This window comes from Staurois parvus, unplaced genomic scaffold (assembly GCF_062004578.1).
Source record: "Staurois parvus isolate SC_StPar_1 unplaced genomic scaffold, SC_StPar_1.0 ptg000633l, whole genome shotgun sequence".
Lineage (NCBI taxonomy): Eukaryota > Metazoa > Chordata > Amphibia > Anura > Ranidae > Staurois > Staurois parvus.
In genome coordinates this window covers 28,167-53,014 of record NW_028318429.1, presented here as the reverse complement: position 1 = coordinate 53,014, position 24,848 = coordinate 28,167, and the positions used below count along the sequence as shown (strand labels likewise).

General features: G+C 49.1%; 1 protein-coding gene across 3 annotated transcripts in view; it reads right to left on the bottom strand.

Annotated features, from left to right (window-relative positions):
- The window catches only part of GIGYF1 (GRB10 interacting GYF protein 1), a 63,337-nt gene that overhangs the window by 12,560 nt on the left and 25,929 nt on the right, over positions 1-24,848 (bottom strand). For 2 of the 3 annotated variants that reach the window (XM_089693423.1, XM_089693424.1), the window contains exons 7-20: positions 20,339-20,401; positions 20,067-20,243; positions 19,769-19,986; positions 18,200-18,305; positions 15,534-15,725; positions 15,321-15,454; positions 14,628-14,778; positions 14,351-14,517; positions 11,003-11,094; positions 8,640-8,735; positions 6,644-6,744; positions 6,064-6,146; positions 5,175-5,306; positions 2,019-2,192 (exon numbers count right to left, since the gene is read on the bottom strand). In XM_089693423.1, the coding sequence (XP_089549549.1) occupies positions 2,019-2,192; positions 5,175-5,306; positions 6,064-6,146; positions 6,644-6,744; positions 8,640-8,735; positions 11,003-11,094; positions 14,351-14,517; positions 14,628-14,778; positions 15,321-15,454; positions 15,534-15,725; positions 18,200-18,305; positions 19,769-19,986; positions 20,067-20,243; positions 20,339-20,401 (1,886 nt within the window). The remainder of the gene's footprint in view (positions 1-2,018; positions 2,193-5,174; positions 5,307-6,063; positions 6,147-6,643; positions 6,745-8,639; positions 8,736-11,002; positions 11,095-14,350; positions 14,518-14,627; positions 14,779-15,320; positions 15,455-15,533; positions 15,726-18,199; positions 18,306-19,768; positions 19,987-20,066; positions 20,244-20,338; positions 20,402-24,848) is intronic. The other variant, XM_089693426.1, reaches the window with a different exon arrangement.

Genomic DNA, 24,848 nt, shown 5'->3' with positions numbered 1-24,848 from the left:
ACTCCTCCCCTCCACGCCATCCCCAGCACTCCTCCCCTCCCCGCCATCCCCAGCACTCCTCCCCTCCCCGCCATCCCCAGCACTCCTCCCCTCCCCGCCATCCCCAGCACTCCTCCCCTCCACGCCATCCCCAGCACTCCTCCCCTCCAAGCCATCCCCAGCACTCCTCCCCACCATGCAATTCGCCATCCCCAGCACTCCTCCCCCCCTCCACGCGATTCGCCATCTCCAGCACTCCTCCCCTCCACGCCATCCCCAGCACTCCTCCCCTCCAAGCCATCCCCAGCACTCCTCCCCACCATGCAATTCGCCATCCCCAGCACTCCTCCCCTCCACTCGCCATCCCCAGCACTCCTCCCCTCCACGCCATCCCCAGCACTCCTCCCCTCCCCGCCATCCCCAGCACTCCTCCCCTCCCCGCCATCCCCAGCACTCCTCCCCTCCCCGCCATCCCCAGCACTCCTCCCCTCCACGCCATCCCCAGCACTCCTCCCCTCCAAGCCATCCCCAGCACTCCTCCCCACCATGCAATTCGCCATCCCCAGCACTCCTCCCCCCCTCCACGCGATTCGCCATCTCCAGCACGCCTCCTCCATGCGATTCACCATCCCCAGCACGCCTCCTCCATGCAATTCGCCATCCCCAGCATGCCTCTCCTCCATTCAATTCGTCATCTCCAGCACGCCTCCTCCATGCAATTCACCATTACCAGAACATCTTCCTCCATGCAATTTACCATTACCAGCACTCCTCCTCTGTGCTATCCACCATACCTAGCACTATCCCTCCATGCTATTCACCATCCCCAGTGATCCTCCATGCCACCAGATGTCCCACGTACTGCTCCTTCCATGTTACCTACCATCTCCACCACTCCTCTATGCTATCCCAACATTCCCAGGGCTGCTCCTCTCTACTGTCCACCATCCCCAGCACTCTTCCTCCATGCTACCCGCCATTCCCAGTGCTACTTCCCCATGCTAGCCACCATCCCCAGCACTCTTCCTCCATGCTACCCGCCATTCCCAGTGCTACTTCCCCATGCTAGCCACCATCCCCAGCACTCTTCCTCCATGCTACCCGCCATTCCCAGTGCTACTTCCCCATGCTAGCCACCATCCCCAGCACTCTTCCTCCATGCTAGCCACCATCCCCAGCACTCTTCCTCCATGCTAGCCACCATCCCCAGCACTCTTCCTCCATGCTAGCCACCATCCCCAGCACTCTTCCTCCATGCTAGCCACCATCCCCAGCACTCTTCCTCCATGCTAGCCACCATCCCCAGCACTCTTCCTCCATGCTAGCCACCATCCCCAGCACTCTTCCTCCATGCTAGCCACCATCCCCAGCACTCTTCCTCCATGCTAGCCACCATCCCCAGCACTCTTCCTCCATGCTAGCCACCATCCCCAGCACTCTTCCTCCATGCTAGCCACCATCCCCAGCACTCTTCCTCCATGCTAGCCACCATCCCCAGCACTCTTCCTCCATGCTAGCCACCATCCCCAGCACTCTTCCTCCATGCTAGCCACCATCCCCAGCACTCTTCCTCCATGCTAGCCACCATCCCCAGCACTCTTCCTCCATGCTAGCCACCATCCCCAGCACTCTTCCTCCATGCTAGCCACCATCCCCAGCACTCTTCCTCCATGCTAGCCACCATCCCCAGCACTCTTCCTCCATGCTAGCCACCATCTCCAGCTCTCTTCCTCCATGCAATTCAACCATTCCCAGGGCTCCTCCTTCTTGCTGTCCACCAATCCCAGAACTCCTCATCCATGCAACCCACCATCCCCAGTGCTACTCTCTTTATTACATCCTCACTGAATTTCTCTATATTGCCACACCATCTCCAGCCAGCAGTTCTTTCATTCCCATTACCCTTCATCTCCAGCCATCAGTGCAATCCTCATACAATTTAACTCTGGGTAATGGGTTTTGTTTTCTTTACACTACCGGCATCAATCTCACAGAGGAAGCCAATCTTTCCCGGACACTAGGTGCACCCAGTATCTCACCACATTGCGGGACGTCTGTCCTCTTTGTTTTAGAAGCTGCCCCTCTCTCTCCTGCATCTCCAACATGGCTTTCAGGGAGAGCCCCTTGTTATGAGCTGCCCACACTTGAGGAGATGGAGCTTGTTGTCCGCTCTGCTGGATGAGTTTCAGAAGCAATTCCTGTTGCTGGCGGCACTGAAAAAGAAATGAATAAAACCGTTAAGCATCTGAGATTGGTTTGCTAAAGCCTAATGCACACTGAGCTATGCATGTACGCCGTGATCTGACTCCCATGTGGAGACTGAAGGGCCAAACCCAGAAGGAAGGCCAGGTAACGATGGAAGTGTCCAAGACCTGCAGAGCTGGTGACAACGCAATGCTGGAGGGCACATTATGAGTGTATCTGTGTGCTAGCACATTATGGCATAACCCAACTGGGGGCTCATGCAGTAAAAATGAAAGAGAAAAAAAAAAATAATCTCTCTTGAAATAGTTCAGACAACAACAGGTGATCTTGTTGGGCGCACTGTATTACCTGTATACAGCCTCAGCTATATGCGATGGGCTCCTGCAGCAAGACAGGGACCTCCCACCCCACTGCTGGAACAAAATAGTGTCGGGGTGAGTACCGCCCGACCAGAGGAAACTTCCTTTGATTGACTGATGTGGGCAGATAATGTCACAATCGCCGCTTCAGCCAATCAGAGAAAGCTTTGTATTCATAGAATGCACAGCTTCCTACAAATGGCTAAGCAGCGCTCGGCCTGACCATTGTGTTCTGGGAGTGGGACAGAAAGTCCCCATCCCACTGACAGAACACACCGTTGTATGCTGCATAAACAGACTACATACAGGTAATGCAGCGTGCCCAGCAAGCTCGCCTGTTAGTGCAGTAAATCATTTTTTGGGCAGCCTGGCCTGAACTTTTTAAAAAGGGATGTTAAATGTGGAGTTTTACTTAACCACTTTACCCCCCCCCCCCCTTCCCCCCCCCCTTCCTGACCAGGCCATTTTTTTCAATATGGCGTTGCATTATTTTAACTGACAATTGCGCAGTTATGCAACGCTATACATAAGTTACATTTATGACCTTTTGTTGCCCCACAAATAGAGCTTTCTTTCGGCTGTATTTGATCACCTCTGCATTTTTTATTTTTTGCGCTATAAACAAAAAAAGACCGACAATTTTGAGGGGAAAAAAAAAAAAAAAAAGAAGAGATCGCTCTCTCTATATAGATGTGTGTGCATCTATCTATCTATATATATATATATATACATACACACACCTCTCTCTATATCACTCTATATATATATATACACACACATCTCCCCCTCTCTCTATACATCTCCCCCTCTCCCTATATACATCTCCCCCTCTCCCTATATACATCTCCCCCTCTCTCTATACATCTCCCCCTCTCTCTATACATCTCCCTCTCTATATACATCTCCCTCTCTATATACATCTCCCTCTCTATATACATCTCCCTCTCTATATACATCTCCCTCTCCCTATATACATCTCCCTCTCTATATGTCTCTCTCTCTATATACATCTCCCCCTCTCCCTATATACATCTCCCCCTCTCCCTATATACATCTCCCCCTCTCTCTATACATCTCCCCCTCTCTCTATACATCTCCCTCTCTATATACATCTCCCTCTCTATATACATCTCCCTCTCTATATACATCTCCCTCTCTATATACATCTCCCTCTCCCTATATACATCTCCCTCTCTATATGTCTCCCTCTCTATATACATCTCCCTCTCTATATACATCTCCCTCTCCCTATATACATCTCCCTCTCTATATGTCTCTCTCTCTATATACATCTCCCTCTCCCTATATCTCTCTCTTTTTTTTTTTACTTTTTGCTAAGAAAAACAAACTCAAAAATTAAAAAAAAAAAAAAATGTATTCATAAATTTAGGCCTAAATATATACCGCTACATGTCTCTGCTAAAGAAAAAAAAATCCCAATATGTGTAAATTAATTGTTTTACGTAAAAAAACATAGGGTCTACAAATGGCCGTATATAGACTGGAATTTACATTTCTTTTATATTAGTAATGATCAGTGACTTATATTGGGACTGCGGCGGGCATTCTGACACTGGGTGGGAACTGACTGCCACTGACATCCCCAGTGACACCAATACAGTGATCAGTGCTAATAAAAAGCCCTGACACTGTACTCATGGCACTGGGCAGGAAGGGGTTAACATCTGGGATGATCAAAGGGTTAACTGTGTGCTGTGTTTTACTAGGCAGACATGCTGTGCAGAGAGATACAAATCAGCTTGTCAATGCTGACAGAGGAGAGAGACCTGTGTTGTTTACACAGGTCTCTCCCCTGTCAGCTTTTTTCGATGATCGCTGTGTGCCAGTTGGGAATCGCCGGCCGAGACCCAGTGATTGACATCCCTAGCCGCCGCCAATAGCAGCACGGGTAGGGCAGCACGCGTGCCCCCGAATCAGAAATGCATATTGTGACGGGAGTGACTTTTGGGGGTGGGGGGACCGCTTGGTCAGCTCATGTCCCCCTCATAATGTTTAACCCACCCTGTGCCTGTTAAGGGGTACAGGGTGTGAATGTCCCAGTATTGTGTATAGTGTGTGTTCCTTTGTCCCTGCCATGTGCTCCCCCCCATGGTGCTGTGTCTTCCTGCCCAGCCAACTATTATGGGATGTACTGTTTGTGTATTGGTGTGGGGGTTGGTCAATGTCCTTTGCCACATGGTTGCATCCCATTGTTCTGTGTCTGGTTGGATGGGGAGGGGTGATGAGGTGTTTCCTGCCTATACTGTAGCCCTTCCCACTGAGAGGGTGGGCTGATGATGTATGTCCTGTTCCTGGATGTGTTTCCCCGCCCTCTGTATAAAACATGTTGTTTGTGAAAAATAAAGTTGTTGGCTTCCTGTTTTAGTAAGAGCTGGGTATTGTCTATTTTCCTGAGGGATTCCAAGGGCGTGGTCCGTGGATGGTGTTCGGACAGGGGAAGCTGCAGTATAACGGAATATACCCAAGTGCGCTCGGGTACCGGTTCCGTTACACATATCACGTATATATATATGATTTTGTGCAGCCATGCCGCCCTGCAGCAGTACTTCTGCTATAGGATGGAGGGCAAGCAGTTAAGGCAAGAGCTAGGAACAACAGAAATAAAGTCACCTGCTTCCTTCTGTACATCTCCTCCTCCTGGTCTCTCCTCTTCTGTTCTTCTTGTCTCCTTTTCTCTTCCCTCCTCTTCCTCTCCTCCTCCTCACGCTTAGCCCTGAGTTCTGCGTCTCTGCGCTCCTGCAACTGGAACACAACAACATTTCTGTGCAGCGTTTCCCAACACAAAGACAAGGTACCTTACTGACAATGCCAGTGTCCAAGGAGAGCAGGAGCAGACAGGACGCAGCTCGTCCACACTCCCCATAGAAGGCTGAATCACACAGATGACACAAAATATTGATCTGGATGTGCACATTGCATGGTTTCCTCCTAGAGACGGGATCTGTTAACGTTTCTTCATCTAAGCCCATCATAGGGTACAAAAAGGGAACAACAACATTTTATGACTCCCTTGTCTCCTCCTCCCATGCTCGTCTCCAGGGCTTCCCCCATCCTCTGGAACTCACCACCCCAATTTATCAGACTATCGCCTACTCTGCTCACTTTTAGGCGATCTCTGAAAACCGATCTCTTCGGGGAAGCCTATCCTGCCCTCAGCCAATAATGGAATCTTCTATTCTTCCAACCAGTCCATTCCCCACAGTTATTACCTTTTGTACCACCAGCCCCTCCCTCCTAGATTGTAAGCTCCCTCCTAACCCTGTATTGAACTGTATTGTAAAGCACTGAGCAAACTGTTGGCGCTATATAAATCCGGTATAATAATAAAATGAAAACGCTGACATCAATGGCCGCTCTTTTGCAATTCAGTCTTCTACGAGGAGTGTGGAACAGCTCCAACCTGCTCTCCTAGGACTCCTGGATGCTACGTAATCTTTGCAATGGCGATTTCCACTGTCCTACTATTGTGGTCACTGTATCTGGATTTTTAGGACATTACCTTCTGTTGCAGTTGCAGCTGCTCCAATATTGGCCCCTGAGATACAGCTGTGACTGGCAGGTCCCACAGATTGGGGTCCGCACCTTTGAAGAAGGAACAAACTGTGAGGTGATGGGACACACTGGTGACAAAGTGTAAGATACATTGGTAAGTCAAACAGCTACCATGCTTGCCATGGCATGAAAGCCACTTTTTGCCCTTCTTGGGATACCTGAGCTCACAGGTTCCCCTTTAGCCCTGGGTCACATGTATGCAGCCATGCGGACCGCGTTTTGTGCGGGCACAGGAGCTCATTCATTGAATGGACTCCCGTGCCACGTGACACGCAGAGAAGTCATCCCTGCACTTCTGAAAATGCACCTCGGTTCCCAGTACGGTTGCGTTTTCCAGCACGGGCGGCGTGCCATTAGAACGAATGGCACCCGCCGACGGGTCCACAATTCTCTATGCAGGTGGTGCGGCTGCACGGATTTTCGTGCGGTTCCGCAGCGGCACCACCCGCAGAGATGTGACCCGAGCCTAACTGCTGCAATAACAAGGCTTTGCTGTTGGAACAGAAAGAATTATTTACAGCACTTACCTGCAGTCGTTGTGTTTGAGGTATTCAGATCCCATAGGGATCCAGTGTCTGGCACAGAGAGAGATCTGTTCATAGAGGGAAGGAGGGCAGCATCGGAACCTCTGCGGGAGAGACGGGGAGTTGTGAGATCACCGGAAAAAATGACAGCAAGATAAATATTCGATTCTATTCCCTCCACATGGTGACATGCAACCTCACATCAGCACATCTCTCCGGTATTGTCAAATGCTGATGTCACTGAACTTGTCACCACCAGTTGTTCGTGGCCCAGTACTAGCAGTCGCTGACTGAGAAACACAACATGCAAGATCCAAATTCCACGTCACAGTGCTGGCATCGACAGATTCGCTAAGAGGTTGACTGCTGTCGCCCTCGTTTGCAGAAATGCCGCAGTATGTCATTTGCCAGAAGGAAAGCGGCAACAGCACAATGTCATAACCTGCAGTTTGCTACAGTTTTCACTTAACCGCTCCCTGTCTGCCCTATACAGAAATACAGCTACAGGGCGGCACGTGCGTGCAAAATCACGTGTTTTTGCATTACCGGGTAGGGGGGGGTGCACATGGCTGCCATTCGTGGCTGTCAATTACCGTGCCCCGGCCGGTAATCACTCGCCAGCGCCTGGTGATTTCCTACAAATCACCCACGAGGAGGACGACTGTTTACTAATAGTCCTCCTCCCTGTCAGCTTGGGCACACTGCACAGCACAGCCATCCAGAGTAGTCCAGTTGCCATCCAAACTACTAACACAGACATGCAAAGCCATTCATAATGCTGCCCCAAACTCCCTCACCGACCTGATACCCAAATACCACCCAACCCGTAATCTTCGCTCCTCACAAGACCTCCTACTCTCTAGCTCCCTGGTCTCCACCTCCCACACCCGACTGCAGGACTTCTCCCATCCTCTGGAACTCACTACCCCAATCCATCAGACTGTCACCTACCCTACTCACCTTCAGGCGCACCCTGAAAAGCCATCTCTTCAGTCAAGCCTACCCCAACCTCACCTAACAGCCGATCTCCTCCACTCCTCCCACCACTCCATCCCCCACAGCCACTTCCTCCTGTACCACCATCCCCTCCCTCCTGGATTGTAAGCTCCAAGGAGCAGGGCCCTTGACCCGCTCATGTTTTGTTACTGTATTGTCTCATGTTCCGTCCCCCACTATAATGTACAGCGCTGAGCAAACCTTTTAGCACTATATAAATACTGTATAATAATAAGTGTGATCACAGTGAATCACACACATCCCGCCCCCCTAGTAAAAACACTCCCAGCACACAGTTAACCCTTTGATCGCCCCTCATTGTTAACCTCTTCCTACCCAGCGCCATTAGTACAGTGTCAGTGCTTTTTAAAAGCACTGATCACTGTACTGGTGTCACTGGGGATGTCGATGACACCAAGTCAGTTCCCCCCCAGTGTCAGAATGTCTGCCGCAGTACCGCAATAAGTCGCCGATTGCCATTACTAGAAAAATAAAATAAAAAAACCCAGTATCTATACCGCCATAACTTTCACGTAAACCAATTTACACGTATTGGGATTGTTTTTAGCAAAGACATGGAGCAGAAAACATTTGCTTAAATTTATGACGAAATTTGATTTTTTAAATTCACTGGACATGTTTAATAGCAAAAAGTCAAAAATATTTTCTCAAAATTGTCAGGTTGTTTTTTATAGCACAAAAATAATTAAAAAAAAAACGCACAGGCGATCAAATACCACCAAAATAAAGCTCAATTCTTCTGAAAAATTTGTTTTAGGTGCAGCATTGCACGACCGCGCAATTGTCAGTTAACGTAACATAGCGCCGTAACGCAAAAAATGGCCTGGTCAGGAAGGGTAAATTACCCTCACAAGGGTAAGTGGTTAAAAAAAAATATGTATTTGTAAGAAGAAAAACAGAAAACAAAACTGTGCTATGGTATACTACACCATCTCCCCCTTCCCATGACCTGAAGTCTTTTACCCCCCAGCAGTGTGGATACCTGGACTTTGAAGGGTTCAGTTGCTGGAGGAACAGTGTCAATTGCTGCTGCTGCTGCGGAGTCAGATCTCCGGATTTCTGCTGGGAGTACTGCTGTCTGTAAGCAGGAAACATGACAGTGTGAGATTATACAGCAATGGTCATTCTACCGGAGGGCCACTGAGCTCGCTCCCAGGATTGGGTGGAGAGAGAAAGTGGGAGATGAGGCAGGGGGGGGGCAAGAGAGAGACAGGCGAAGGAAGGGCGGGGGGCAGAGAGGGAGACAGGCGAAGGAAGGACGGGGGGCCGGAGGGAGACAGGAGCAGGAAGGGCGGGGGGCCGAGAGGGAGACAGGCGAAGGAAGGGCGGGGCCGAGAGGGAGACAGGCGAAGGAAGGGCGGGGGGCCGAGAGGGAGACAGGCGAAGGAAGGGCGGGGGGCCGAGAGGGAGACAGGCGAAGGAAGGGCGGGGGGCCGAGAGGGAGACAGGCGAAGGAAGGGCGGGGGGCCGAGAGGGAGACAGGCGAAGGAAGGGCGGGGGGCCGAGAGGGAGACAGGCGAAGGAAGGGCGGGGGCCAAGAGGGAGACAGGCGAAGGAAGGCGGGGGGCCGAGAGGGAGACAGGCGAAGGAAGGGCGGGGGGCCGAGAGGGAGACAGGCAAAGGAAGGGCGGGGCCGAGAGAGAGACAGGCGAAGGAAGGGCGGGGGGCCGAGAGAGAGACAGGCGAAGGAAGGGCGGGGGGCCGAGAGAGAGACAGGCGAAGGAAGGGCGGGGGGCCGAGAGAGAGACAGGCGAAGGAAGGGCGGGGGCCGAGAGAGAGACAGGCGAAAGGAAGGGCGGGGGCCGAGAGAGAGACAGGCGAAGGAAGGGCGGGGGGCCGAGAGAGAGACAGGCGAAGGAAGGGCGGGGGGCCGAGAGAGAGACAGGCGAAGGAAGGGCGGGGGGCCGAGAGAGAGACAGGCGAAGGAAGGGCGGGGGGCCGAGAGAGAGACAGGCGAAGGAAGGGCGGGGGGCCGAGAGAGAGACAGGCGAGGAAGGGCGGGGGGCCGAGAGAGAGACAGGCGAAGGAAGGGCGGGGGCCGAGAGAGAGACAGGCGAAGGAAGGGCGGGGGGCCGAGAGAGAGACAGGCGAAGGAAGGGCGGGGGGCCGAGAGAGAGACAGGCGAAGGAAGGGCGGGGGGCCGAGAGAGAGACAGGCGAAGGAAGGGCGGGGGCCGAGAGAGAGACAGGCGAAGGAAGGGCGGGGGGCCGAGAGACAGGCGAAGGAAGGGCGGGGGGCCGAGAGACAGGCGAAGGAAGGGCGGGGGGCCGAGAGACAGGCGAAGGAAGGGCGGGGGCCGAGAGAGAGACAGGCGAAGGAAGGGCGGGGGCCGAGAGAGAGACAGGCGAAGGAAGGCCGGGGGCCGAGAGAGAGACAGGCGAAGGAAGGGCGGGGGCCGAGAGAGAGACAGGCGAAGGAAGGGCGGGGGGCCGAGAGAGAGACAGGCGAAGGAAGGGCGGGGGGCCGAGAGAGAGACAGGCGAAGGAAGGGCGGGGGGCCGAGAGAGAGACAGGCGAAGGAAGGGCGGGGGGCCGAGAGACAGGCGAAGGAAGGGCGGGGGGCCGAGAGACAGGCGAAGGAAGGGCGGGGGCCGAGAGACAGGCGAAGGAAGGGCGGGGGGCCGAGAGACAGGCGAAGGAGGGCGGGGGGCCGAGAGACAGGCGAAGGAAGGGCGGCCGAGAGACAGGCGAAGGAAGGGCGGGGGGCCGAGAGACAGGCGAAGGAAGGGCGGGGGGCCGAGAGACAGGCGAAGGAAGGGCGGGGGGCCGAGAGACAGGCGAAGGAAGGGCGGGGGGCCGAGAGACAGGCGAAGGAAGGGCGGGGGCCGAGAGACAGGCGAAGGAAGGGCGGGGGCCGAGAGACAGGCGAAGGAAGGGCCGAGAGAGAGAGAGAGACGGGTGAAGGAAGGGCGGGGGCCGAGAGAGAGAGAGAGACGGGCGAAGGAGGGGCGGGGGGCCGAGAGAGAGACGGGCGAAGGAGGGGCGGGGGGCCGAGAGAGAGACGGGCGAAGGAGGGGCGGGGGGCCGAGAGAGAGACGGGCGAAGGAGGGGCGGGGGGCCGAGAGAGAGACGGGCGAAGGAGGGGCGGGGGGCCGAGAGAGAGACGGGCGAAGGAGGGCGGGGGGCCGAGAGAGAGACGGGCGAAGGAGGGGCGGGGGGCCGAGAGAGAGACGGGCGAAGGAAGGGGCGGGGAGCCGAGAGAGAGACGGGCGAAGGAGGGGCGGGGAGCCGAGAGAGAGACGGGCGAAAGAGGGCGGGGAGCCGAGAGACAGGCAAAAGAGGGGCGGGGAGCCGAGAGAGAGACAGGCGAAAGAGGGGCGGGGAGCCGAGAGAGAGACAGTTCTACCTGCTAAGCAGTTGCAGCAGATACTGGTGTTGCAGCTGTTGGTAGAGGGCGAGCTCCTGCTGTTTCTTCAGGCACTGCTGATCAATGTTACCCTACAGGAGACAGAGCAGACACTTCAGAAACAGAATGGGGAGCACCAGTGTGACCGCAGAAGACCCATCATAACTTGTCCATTGAAAAAGAAACGAATTGAAAAGTGAAACAAAAAAGAAAGTGCACCAACCTTGCGCATTACCTCAGTAAACCATAATTGTATTACATTCAGAATGATACAAACAACGAAGTAAATGAAGCATGTCAGTCCTCAAAGGAAGTTTGAAATGTGAAGCCTGTGAAGAAGGGCTGCCCTTCGAAACGCGTCAGCCATACTCCGTCTACTCCTACGATGGGACTCGCACAGGCTTCACATTTCTACAGTTCCTTTGAGGACTTACATGCTTGATTTACTTCGTTGTTTGTATCATTCTGAATGTAATACAATTATGGTTTACTGAGGTAATGCGCAAGGTTGATGCGCTCTTTTTGTTTCACTTTGCAGTACTGGTCGGGCATCCCCAGCCTTGTTTACAGCTGCACAACCCTATATGCATTGGTGGTCCAATTTTTTCAAGTTGTGGTTCCATCCATCTTTATTCTGGGTCATAGAGACAGGAGAGGTCATTTCTGCTCCTACAAACTAATGGAAGCCATACTTCATATAAAGGGAAATTGTATTTGCTTGCTGGGCCATATTCGGATTATTGCTGCGTTGGACAATGTCCGCAATGTATTTGGATCACAAATTCCCATGAAAATAAACCCATTACATTTGTAAGCATATAAAAACAGAATCTTAACCGGGTCTTTATGTCAGGGGGAGGCGGGAAGGATCGGCCGATCACATGACCACTGATTGGCAGTACCAGTGGTCACATTATACAAATTCCCTTTAACCCTTTTGTTGCTGACATAAGGCTTACATTGGTGGCAGCAAAGGCCTCGCCTGCGGTCGGGGGTTGTGCACATGCAGGGGCTTCATCCCAACTGACTTCAATGGGGCTGCCTGCATGGGGTGCATGGAACACCTGTACATCCCTGTGCAAGTAAGCACAGCCATAGTATGCCGGTGTGAATGACGCCTCAAACACGCTTCTTTGGCTGACTGCTTTTCACTGCAAGGGACCACCTCCATACACATGTAGCCATTTCCCACCTGCCCCAGCGTCCCTTTAAAAATTTCTGAACGGCAGGGGGGTGGGAAAAGATCAGCTGATCACGTGACCATTTTTAGTGGTCACATGATCGGTTGTCGTTCCCGCCAACTATCCATTAATGGGGACCAGGAGCGGTCCTTCAAAGCTCCGTCTCTGTGCTGGGAGAGTGCAGTAAACATGCTCTTAGCACAGAAACATTGACCGCCCAGCGCTGCCCATAGTGTGTGGGCTTTACAACGTACACTTCTGACACCCTACATGTGTTAGGGGTTGTTTTAAAGACTATTTGTAATATATACATGTGGACAGCCATACTGACTCTTCAGGCCTCTGGACTGGAAAAAAAAAAAAAAAAAAAAAAAAACACGCTGCTTTTAAGGTCGCTTGGTGTTTTGTTTTTCAGCCTGTAAAAGCATCTCTTTGTACGACATGTGGCCATACACACACAGGCATTTACAGGAGTATTAGAAAAGAGAAATGTACAAACTGAAAACAAAACAAAAGCTGTGTTCAGGAAAGAAGCTAAAAAACAGATAAAACACTAGACGTTCCTGAACACGCTTCGTGTTGGACCATCGACTCCAATGGCCAAAATGAATATTCTGACCAATGGAATGCATTAACGCTCAAAAGCCACATGAGCCTAAACGCATGTGAAATATGCAGCTTTAGGCATTTTACCTGAAAAAAACAAAAAAAACAAACTGTAGCTGCTGACTTTTAAAATACAGACACTTACCTGTCCCTCGGTTCAGCGGTGTCCCCACCATGGCTGCTTTCACCGGCATAGTCAGTGTGGTGGCTTGTGGCTTCAAAGCCGGGGGGGGCCCCACTGCGCATGTGTGAGAAGCTCTGCGCTTTGTGAATGGCCCCGTAGTCTTCTGGAACCTGTCACATGTCCCAGAAGACTATGGGGAGGGGGAGGACAACTTCCACTTCCAATCACCTAGGCAATCGCAGCGTAAGTGGGAGCAGGTCCCTGTCACATGTCCCAGAAGACTAGGGGGAGGGGGGAGGACAACTTCCACTTCCAATCACCTAGGCAATCGCAGCGGAAGTGGGAGCAGGTCCCTGTCACATGTCCCAGAAGACTAGGGGGAGGGGGGAGGACAACTTCCACTTCCAATCACCTAGGCAATCGCAGCGGAAGTGGGAGCAGGTCCCTGTCACATGTCCCAGAAGACTAGGGGGAGGGGGGAGGACAACTTCCACTTCCAATCACCTAGGCAGCGGAACTGGGAGCAGGTACCTGTCAAATTCGGGTACCTGCCCCCTACTGGGCAGCGGGGGACAAAGGCTTAAATCTGAACTTCCCTTTTGGGTGGAGCTTCGCTTTAAGGATTTTTTTTTCATCCCCCAGGACTTCTGGTGTTCAGAGTGGATTAACAGACCCCCCCATGTGCATGAGGACTTGGATACATGAGATCTTCCTGGTTTGCAGCACCCTCTCGAATGCAAGTCTATGAGTCAGTTGCACCCTTAGGCATAGTCAATGTAGTGAATAGTCTTCTAGTGGTTATCTACGAACATTTACAATCAATACAATAAAAACATTGGAGGCCACGGCAAAGAATTACCTTGAAGAGTGTTTCCACCTCTGCAGTCAAAATTTGACGTTTTAAGGTATGCTATGGGAAGGGAATGTGTAACAAATATAAAGTCAGTGTTATCCCAAATTCCCAACTTCTGCTTCCAATCGCCTTAGATGATTTGACAAGTACCCGCTCCCCCCTCCTCCCCGAAAGATGCCAATCCTTAACTGGGAGCGGGGCACAAAGCCTTACAGTGCAACTTCCCTTTTTGGGCGGAGCTCCACTTTAAGCGATTACAGCATTATCATAAAACATGTGATATTTGAAAACACGGTACTCTTGATATAACAGAGCCAGCAGTATTTACCCCCGGTTCACATATATGCGACTGTGCAGGCCGCGTTTTGTGCAGGCACGAGAGCCCATTCATTTGAAGAAGTCCCTGCACTTCTGAAAACGCAGCGCGCACGGGAACCTCAGTACCCAGTACGGTTGCGTTTCCAGAAGTAATGGCACCCGCCAACGGGTCCACATTCCTCTGTGTGGATTCGCAGCCACACCACCCGCACATAGGTGAACCTAGCCTTCGTGTCCTTATTGTTACAGAATGCAATGCATCTCACCAGTAAGGGTGGTGGGGAGGGCCCAGGAGCGAAGGGAACCCGTCCCCACATCTTGATGACCTCACCCAGGGGCTGGAAGCCTTCGTCACATCCTCTCTTCACTAACAGTGACATGGTAAAGTACCCAGCTTGGCACCATTCAGCCATTTCCTGCGTACTGAATGGACCTGTATGGAGGAGAAGGCGAGTTAAGAGGTAAGCAAGCTGTAAGTGGAGACCACCCGCCCATTCAGCATATACCCCCACCTAAGAAATTTGTAGGCAACACATGACCTACCTTGGATCTCCCCCTGAGGGTCCTTGTAGAACCATTTCATGGCAGCCTCGTGGCTGAGGGGCAGAGCAGCAGCACTGTGAGAGCGGGTGGAAGAGAAGCCATCTTCCTCCAGGGAAGAATCCTGCAGAGAAGCCACCAACTTCTCCGCTTCCTGTCACATGAGAAAGCAGAGTCAGGTATGAGCACAAGTCTGGAAGGGGGGGGGGGGCACAGAACACAGTCAGGTACATGCACAGAGGACAGCGGCAGGGTATTAAATATTTAAATAAGAGGAGGGTGGAGACAAACATATCGAGGGCGTCGCCTGAGGGTGGAGCCAAACATATAGAGGGCGTCGCCTGAGGGTGGAGACAAACATATAGAGGGCGTCGCCTGAGGGTGGAGACAAACATATAGAGGGCGTCGCCTGAGGGTGGAGACAAACATATAGAGGGCGTCGCCTGAGGGTGGAGACAAACATATAGAGGGCGTCGCCTGAGGGTGGAGACAAACATATAGGGGGCGTCGCCTGAGGGTGGAGACAAACATAGGGGGCGTCGCCTGAGGGTGGAATCAAACATATAGGGGGCGTCGCCTGAGGGTGGAGACAAACATATAGAGGGCGTCGCCTGAGGGTGGAGACAAACAGAGGGCGAATTAGAATTGGAAACACTAAAGGAGGTCAGAGAGTTAAATCTGTTCAGAATGACTTACCTGCTGGAGATGCTTCATGCCTTCGTCCTCCTCTGGATCCCCCACAGAGAATTCAGTAGCAGCAATGGGGGGACTAGAGGAAGGAGGCGGCAAAGAGGACAGGGGGGAGGGAATAAAGGGTCCAGAATCTCCACCTAAAAAGTAAGGAGCACCAATTAAAATAGTTGAGCAAACGCCAAAAACAGCAGCACTAGTAACTACACGTCTTCTCACCATCGTCAGCTGGGAGCGGAGTCTGCTCGCCGGGAATTGCACCTTCTGCTTCAGGGGTGGAGGAAATCTCCGGGCATCGATCGCTCTCCAACTCCCCGAACATCCCCGATGACCACAGGGGATTGGCTGAGTCAGGAGAGGAAGAGGAAGGCTCCTGGGAGATTTCTTCAGAGGGGACCGACAGATCTTCTCCTGTAGGTGCACAGTGATACAATTTGTGTTAACCTTCATTATAAAAGACAGGAAAGGATTTTCTTTTCCTCCTCCCAATGAAAACATACGAAGCATTCACTTAAATAGAGTGTCGAAAACTCAGTAAATCCCGGGTCATCCTTTTATAGGAAGCCCCTTATGACCACGAGAAGTACAAAAGCAGGTCCATGCTAAACGTGGTCAGTTTTCATCCCTGCTTCCCATATGGAAGCAGGGATGAAATTTTTTTTAAAAACATTCTTCCCTTTTAAGCGGTGGAACCCCATTGGGTCTACTGTGAGGTAACGATCCTTCCATCAACCCTTGAATAGGAATTGGGATATAGATGTATCCATACGGTAAAACTCTAGATTAGACTCTAGATTTCCTATACTGCACGTGGATGAGCGGAGGAGGTTTGACTCTCGGAGTTCACTTCGAAGGCGGCTAGTTTTTGTTTTTGTCAAATTGTTAAAATTTATTTTGATTTTGTAACTCATGTTATTTTAATTTCCTTCTGTTTTTTCCCCAGACTATTTTGAATGACAGGAAACCGCTCCCACTTCCGGTGTGATCAGCTAAGGCATCTGGAAGCGAAAGTAGTCCTCCCCACTCCCTCCCCGTAGTCTTCTGGGACACGTGACAGGTCCCAGAAGACTACAGGACCATTCACAAAGCGCAGCGCTTCTCGCACATGTGCAGTGGGCCCCCGCAAGCTATCACAGCCTTGAAGATGTCGGCGCCGGGGAGAGACAACGGCCGGTGAAAGACGAGGGCCAGCCTCTGCACCACCATCTGATGAATCTAAACTATGTAACCTTTATTCAAATATATAAAGAAATGTAAGCTCAGCTGTGATTAAAGCGGAACTCCACCCAAAAGGGGAAGTTATGCTTTAAGGACTGCTCCCCATTAAGGACTGGCACCTTTGGGGGGTGGGAAGGGGGGGAAGCGGGTACCCGAATTTGACAGGTACCTGCTTCCACTTCCGGTCCGATCGCCTAGGTGACCGGAAGGGGAAGGTGTCCTAACTCCCTCCCTCCCTGTAGTCTTTTGGGATGCATGACAGGTCCCAGAAGACTACAGGACCATTCATGAAGTGCAGCACTACTCACAAATGTGCAATGGGTACCCGGCTGTAACGCCACAAGCTATCACAGCCGGGTGCCCACACTGAAGATGCCGGCCTCCTGGAATACAGGACGGCCAGTGAAACAGGCTGCGGGGGACACACCGCGGGACCGAGGGACAGGTGTCTGTATTTTTAAAAGTCAGCATCAACAGTTTTTGTAGCTGCTGACTTCCCCCCCCCCCCCCTTCAATTCAACTGGAACGCTGCTTTAAAGTGAACCCGCGTTGTCAATGCAGAGTAAGAGTGTGATCTTAGATTGTAAGCTCCAGGGATCAGGGCCCTCCTAACCCTCTTGTGTTGAACTGTATTGTCTCCTGTTATATTGTAAAGCGCTGAGCACACTGTTGGCGCCATAAATCCTGTATTGTAATATAAAAGGTGGCCCCAGCAGCAGGAATTAAAGAAAATACCTGGAATTTCCAGGTATGGACGTTTATGTGGCTCACTCTGTGACAATGCTGGTGCTTGCCCCCTGATACACCTCAGCCACGTGTGCCCTCCCCGCCGCAGGATGTAAGGAAAGCAGCTGCTGTAGCAAGTATTAGGCTCCATGTACACGGGGCGTTTGGAAAAAACACTTTCTGAACGATGGAAACAGACTGCTGGAAAACGTAGGTTAAAAAACGTCTGTTTTTTAACCTACGTTTTTGTTTAGAAGAGTTTAGAGGTAACCTCAGAACTTCCAAAACGCCCAGAATGCACTAAAAAATACAGTAAAAAATGAACTATTTCAGACATTTTGAGAGAAAGAGAGAGAGCAGAAGCAGAGAAAGCAGTATGTGTTGAGATTAGCTGGTTTTTATTTTTTGTGGCGTTTGGATGCGTTTTCTGTGCAGAAATTATTGCAGCAGTCTTAACATTTCTTTTCATGCGAAACCTCAAGGTACGGTGTACCAGGTCCATTTGAGTACCGGGAAAACGATTTGCATGCATTTTTCATGATGAAAAAAAGGCTCTGGACAGCATCTGGAAATGGAAGAGTTAAAAAAGTTTTCCAAACGCAAATAAACGCCGTTAGCCACGTTTACAAGCGTTTGGAATGCTGATAAAATCAACGTCTGAACGCAAGTTTGTAGCGTTCAAAAAAAACGACTAAACTCAACTGCCTGTAAATGAAGATGTGTACACGGACACATAGGAAAACATTAGGGAGAGTTCAGGGGCTGCTGAAAAAAAAAAATGCAGAAAGGCTCCTAAACGTCCGTTTATCAGCTGCAGTGTACATGGAGCCTTAAAAGTCACATTTTTCCTTTACCCTCACGAGGCCAACCTGCACCCCGACACTACATCACAGGGGCAGTGCGGCACTACTTGTGGTTTGCATGCAATATTGGGCACTCACCATTAAGCTTGTCTCCTGTGCTATCCGCCTTCTCTTCCTCTTCTTCTTCATCCACCCCCTGGAACTCCAGCTCCTGCTCCTCCACAATGGTCTCCTTGGGGTTTTTCTAGAACATAAGACATGGTATCATCCATCATATGACATGATAGTCACCCCTCCCATAATGTACCTGCACCATGGACTGTATCCTACATTGTATGCAAAAAATGAGACCCCTATGACAGCCGTTGGTTGAGGATTATATTCAGAAACCTCAAGAGTTGGTTGTGGCCAGCTCAGCGGATTGCTGGAGGAAAGTCCTGGATCCTTTCTTGGATACACAGAATATAACATTTATAGGGAAAGTTGATCCAGGGAATATCCGATTGCCTCTCGGGGGATCAGGAAGGAATTTTTTCCCCTGCAGGAGCAAATTGGATTTTTTTTGCCTTCCTCTGGATTAACTGTGGGTGTAGGATTATAACTTTTTTTTTTAATGGTTGAACTGGATGGACTTTTGTCTTTTACAGCCAAACTAACTATGTAACTAGTTCAGGCTCGTTTTCCGCCTCCGCCATCTCTGCGAGAACAGAAATGATTTTTGCATGAAGATCAGATGCCATTGTCCACCATGCGAGACTTTTTTCCCCCCCAAGACTTAGATTTGTCAATTCCCAGGAGAATTCAGGCCGTCTTGGATGCAAAAGGCAGTCCAACACCATATTGGATAACGACATTTCGTTCTTTTACCTGGTGTTTCCATAATTTTGTGGGTAGTCCATTGGATGGTTGAACTGGATGGACTTTTGTCTTTTTTCAGCCAGAATATGTAACTATATATAACCTTTATATTATAGTTATATAATTTTGTCACATCTTCATAATATTTATAATTGGATAATTATCACCCAATTATAAATATTATAAAGATGTGACAAAATTATATAATTGGGTGATAATTATCACCCAATTATAAATATTATGAAGATGTGACAAAATCAAAAATCAACAAACCCCAAAGTTTAAACCACCGCGCCTCTAGATTCCAAATATAACACACAAAATTAAATAATATATTCTTTAATTTTGTGCATTATATTTGGAATCTAGAGGCGCGGTGGTTTAAACCTTGGGGTTTGTTGATAATTAGGAGTCACAAACACCAGTTTATTCATATTTTAAAGATATATATGGGGCAGCACAGTGGCTAAATGGTTAGCACTTCCACCTGGCAGAACTCAGGTCGCTGGTTCGAATCCCAGCCACGGCACCTCCTGCCTGGAGTTTGCATGTTCTCCCTGTGCCTGCGTGGGTTTCTTCCGGGTACTCCGGTTTCCTCCCACACTCCAAAGACATGCTGGTAAGTGAATTGGATCATGTCCAAATTGTCCCCAGTATGTATATGTATGAATGTGAGTTATGGATTGTACGCTCCTCGGGGGCGGAGACTGATGTGAATGTACAATATATATGTAAAGTGCTGCGTAAATTGACGGCGCTATAAAGGTACCTGAAATAAAGAATATATAACCTAACATTCTAGAAAACCGTTTTTTCTCTCTGTTCTCCAAGACATGGTGCTCCCAATACCTTGAAGGATAAGAAGGCCCCAGAGGAGTCGAAGGTTCCCATCTCATCATCCTCATCCTCCATACACCATTCGGGAAGGCCGTCCCTCTCATCCTCCTGTGTGCTATCTGAACCTCTTCCTCCGCGCTGCGTTGAACTGCCTTCCTCCCGCACCATCTCGAAATCGAACTTCCTGCGACGGTCACCGTGATCCCTCCATCCAGCGGAGCGGGGACCCTCTGGAGGGAGATCAGGAGAATCAGTGGGACAACACAAAGTGCAGACATAGGAACAGAGGCAGGAAAGTAGTAGGACATACCTGCTCCCCCTCCGGGGCTGGTAGACCTCCAGCGGTCATCTCTCCGGGACACAGACAGCCTCCAATTCCCATCCTCGTCTTCCTCCTGCCCGTCACGCAACGTGCGCCAGTTATCGCTGTCCGAGCGGGCGAATTCCTTCCGTGAAGAAGGAGCGGCTTCCTCAAACCCGACTCGCACTGGAAAGGAGAAGGGAATGTGTTTGTACTGTGGGCACCTAAACCTTCTCCAATAGATCTGATACAATGTCTGTGTTCATGCTCAAACCGCATACCATTTAATATACTGGAGGGGTATGACCGCAACCCTACACATCCTTCTATTCCTTCCATCTTTGCTGAAAAACAGGGTGTTTGGATGATATTTGGATTATTTTCAGACATTGTTCCAGTTGCATAGTACAGGTCAGTGACCAGTCATGAGTGTACATCTCTATTGTATGGGGAGGTAGATGGGCATGACCACATGAATACAGAATTCTCGTACAACCCTCTGCACACTGCTATACGCCCTTACAACCTTTTTCAAAGGTTTGCACAGGGTGGTGCACCGAAATGAAAATTCTGGGGCCAAAAACAAAAATTCAAAATGCACTTGGCTGAAACGCGCAGTTTTTAAAAATGAATATATATTTTTTGGAAAAAAAATACACTTTGATTAAAAAAAACAAAAAAAAAAACCAATATATACCCCAATTGTTTTGTAAAATATGTAAGGATGTTACGGCGAGTAAATAGATACCCAACATGCCACGCTTTAAAATTGCACACGCTCATGGAATGGCATGAAACTGCGGTACTTAAAGTGGAGCTCCACCCAAAAGGGGAAGTTCTGCTTTAAGGACTGCTCCCCAGCTCCCCATGAAGGATTGCACCTTTGGGGGGTGGGGGGAGCGGGTACCCGAATTTGACAGGTAACCCACTTCCACTTCCGGTCCGATCGCCTAGGCGATTGGAAACGGAAGGTGTCCTCCCTCCCTCTCCCTGTAGTCTTGTGGGACACGTGGCAGGTCCCAGAAGACTACAGGACTATTCATGAAGCGCAGCGCTGTTTGCACATGCGCAGTGGGTACCCGGCTGTGAAACCGCAAGCTGTCACAGCCGGGTGCCCACACTGAAGATGCCGGCCTCCTGGAATACAGGACGGCTGGTGAAACGGGCTGCGGGGGACACGCCGCGGGACCGAGGGACAGGTAAGTGGCTGTTTTTTTAAAAGTCAGCAGCTACAGTTTTTGTAGCTGGTGACTTTGACAGGGTGAGTGGAACTCCGCTTTAAAAATCTCCATGGGTGATGCTTTAAAAATTTCTACAGGTTAGCAGAGTAATGTGACAGAGGAGGTCTAGTGCGAGAATTATTGCTCTTGCTCCGACGTTCGTGGCGGTATCTCACATGTGTGGTTTGAACACCATTTGCAAATGTGGGCGTGGCCTATGTATGCGTTCACCACTACGTGGGGGGACAGGGGCACTTGAAACTTTTTTTAAAAAAAAGGTACTTTTTTTTTTTTTTTTTGCACTGTTCCTTTTAAAAAACTTGTAATCACTTTTATTCTTATCACAAGAAATGCATGCATCCCTTGTAATAGAAATAACTAGTGACAGGTCCTCTTTATGGAGACATCGGGGGTCAATAAGACCCCCCATCTCTCTTCTGCAATGTAAAGCATTGGATCAAAAAAGCATTGATCTAGTGCTTTAAAAAAAAACAAATGGCCGGAACAGGAAGTGACATCGCTCTGGTCCTCCAAGGGCATAGAGATGTGTGGCAGCCATTGTGACGGGAGTGACTGAGTGGGTGGGCCCATGGAACACAGCTCACTTTGGAGAGGTGGGGGGGACCTGTCTCAGCTCCCCATATCCCTCTTATGTGCAAGTCACCCTGTGCCTGTTAGGGGTACAGGGTGGAATGTCCTGATATTGTGTAGACATGTCTAGGTGGGGTGTGGGGGTTGTTCATTGTTTACTGCCATGTGGTGCATCCCATTGTTCTATTGTGTGTCTTGCTTGGGAGCAAACTATTATGGGATGTATGTGTTTGTGTATTGGCTTGGTGGGGGGGGGGGGGGGGTGTCTGCTGATGTGTCTCTGGTTGCTAGATTTGGTTTGCCACGCCCTGTGTCCTTACGCAGGCAGGTAGGTTGTTCCCTTGAATGTTTATATCTTGTGTCTGTGTTAAAATAAAGCAGTCAATTTCCTGAGTGATTTCAAGGGTGGTGTCCGTGGATCTGTGTTCGGACAGGGGAGCGGTGCAGTTGGGGTCCGGTTCCGTTACAGCCATCTTTCCTTCTCTCATCTCTATGCCCAGCGCTGGGATCGATGGTTTCTCAGGTAAGACTGAATCACCGAGCGGCAGATGAGCGGCTTTGAGGGGCGGAGTTTTTTGGGCACCTGTATCGGTGCTTTTTTTTTTCATTTCGGCCGACAGCTGAAAGGGGTGTTTTCGGCAGAAACGTTTCGGCCACTGGAATTTCGGTGCATCCCTAGTCTCTACCTGTCCTCCATCCATCTCCGTTCCCTCCATATTGGCATGCTATGATACGGGTATTTGGTATTTTGCGCTGGAAAGGCCAGACAGGGATCACTGATGCAGCTGGCCAGTCTGACAACATATGGGAACAAGAATCCATCTTCATACAAATGATTGCTAAAAAGTGTATAAGGGGGCATAGCAGTGTGCATAGGGGGTTCATGGAAAATCTGAAACCGAATATAAATCAACATTAACCCCTTCATGCCCAAGACAAAAACAAATCTTAATGCCTAAGCACAAATTTGCAACGTTGACCTGTGTTAGTAAAACTGTACATATCACCAATACCTTGTACATCCGGGTGGATTATACCGCAGTGTTTTCAGGACAAATTGGGCTTTCATTTGGTGGTAAATGGTAATGGATATCTTCTGATTTTTTATTTCTATTATCAAAGGAAATCTGTCCCAAAATAGTAAAAAAAGCCAAAACTTTTTTTTTTTTTTTTATTTAGCTGTGTGTTTCTTGTCACTACCATAACCTACCACCAAAGAACCACCTAAAATACATTTTCCAGCTGTTAATCTCAGCGATACCATCTATGTGTGTTATTTGTTTGTACCTGGAGTACAGCCCAGAAACAATAGTGCACAAGTTGTTTGTTAGTTTTACCTAAAACACACTGACACCAATTTAAAAAAAAAAAAAAAAAAAAAAAAAAAATCCTGACCTTTGACCCTGACCCAAACACATACCCTGGCACTGAACTAGATCAAACCTTGATTTGGGTAATTTTTCTTTGATTTTTAAATATCTATTTTTAACAAACTTTTTTTTTGGTTTCTCTCTCTCTCTATGCTGGGAGTTAGAGATACAATGTATCTCTCGCCTCCATTCAGAAAAAACAAAAACAAGGGGGGCGGGCTATACAGTGACTGATCACTGTGATAGCCAATCAGAGGCTATCACAACAATCATGTGACCTGGAGTCGCGAGTCCCGTGTCCCGATCGTTAGAACGGGACCTGGTGCTCTCAGTGACACCCCGGTCTTTGTGCTGGGAACGCGCTGTACGGCACACTCCCAGCAGAAAGACAGGTATGCAAATATGCGGCCCCACGGAAAACAGCCCAGGTCTGTGAGGCCGCATATTTGTGTGACGTCCAGGCGAAGGGGTTAATCACTTGCTTATGAACGGGTAAATGCTTAGTCCACACTTTTTGGCAGGGAAAAAAAAAAAAAAAAAAACCACACAGGGTGTCCCAAAAATCTGGACCCAGGCAAAAATGCGCATATCTGTCTATCTATCTATCTATAAATCTATCTATAAATCTATCATCTATAAATCTATCTATAAATCTATCATCTATAAATCTATCTATCTATAAATCTATCTATCTATAATCTATCTATCTATAATCTATCTATCTATAATCTATCTATCTATAATCTATCTATCTATTATCTATCTATTATCTATCTATCTATTATCTATCTATTATCTATCTATCTATTATCTATCTATCTATTATCTATCTATTATCTATCTATCTATTATCTATCTATTATCTATCTATCTATCTATCTATCTATTATCTATCTATCTATCTATCTATCTATCTATTATCTATCTATTATCTATCTATCTATCTATCTATCTATCTATCTATCTATCTATCTATCTATTATCTATCTATCTATCTATCTATCTATCTATCTATCTATTATCTATCTATCTATCTATTATCTATCTATCTATCTATCTATTATCTATCTATTATCTATCTATTATCTATCTATCTATCTATTATCTATCTATCTATCTATTATCTATCTATCTATCTATCTATTATCTATCTATCTATCTATCTATTATCTATCTATCTATCTATCTATCTATTATCTATCTATCTATCTATTATCTATCTATCTATCTATCTATCTATCTATCTATCATCTATCTATCTATCATCTATCTATCTATCATCTATCTATCTATCATCTATCTATCTATCATCTATCTATCATCTATCTATCATCTATCTATCATCTATCTATCATCTATCTATCATCTATCTATCATCTATCTATCATCTATCTATCTATCTATCTATCTATCTATCTATCTATCTATCTATCTATCTATCTATCTCCAATAAATATCAATAACATTTTCAACATTTTATTTCATTGGAATATTAACACTTTCCCACCCGGCCTATAGCAGACTGACAGCTGGGCGGGACACTTCTCGTTGTGACTGGGTGTCATATGACGTCCTGTCAAAACGAGCCACTGGGGCGGCGCCATCTGTCA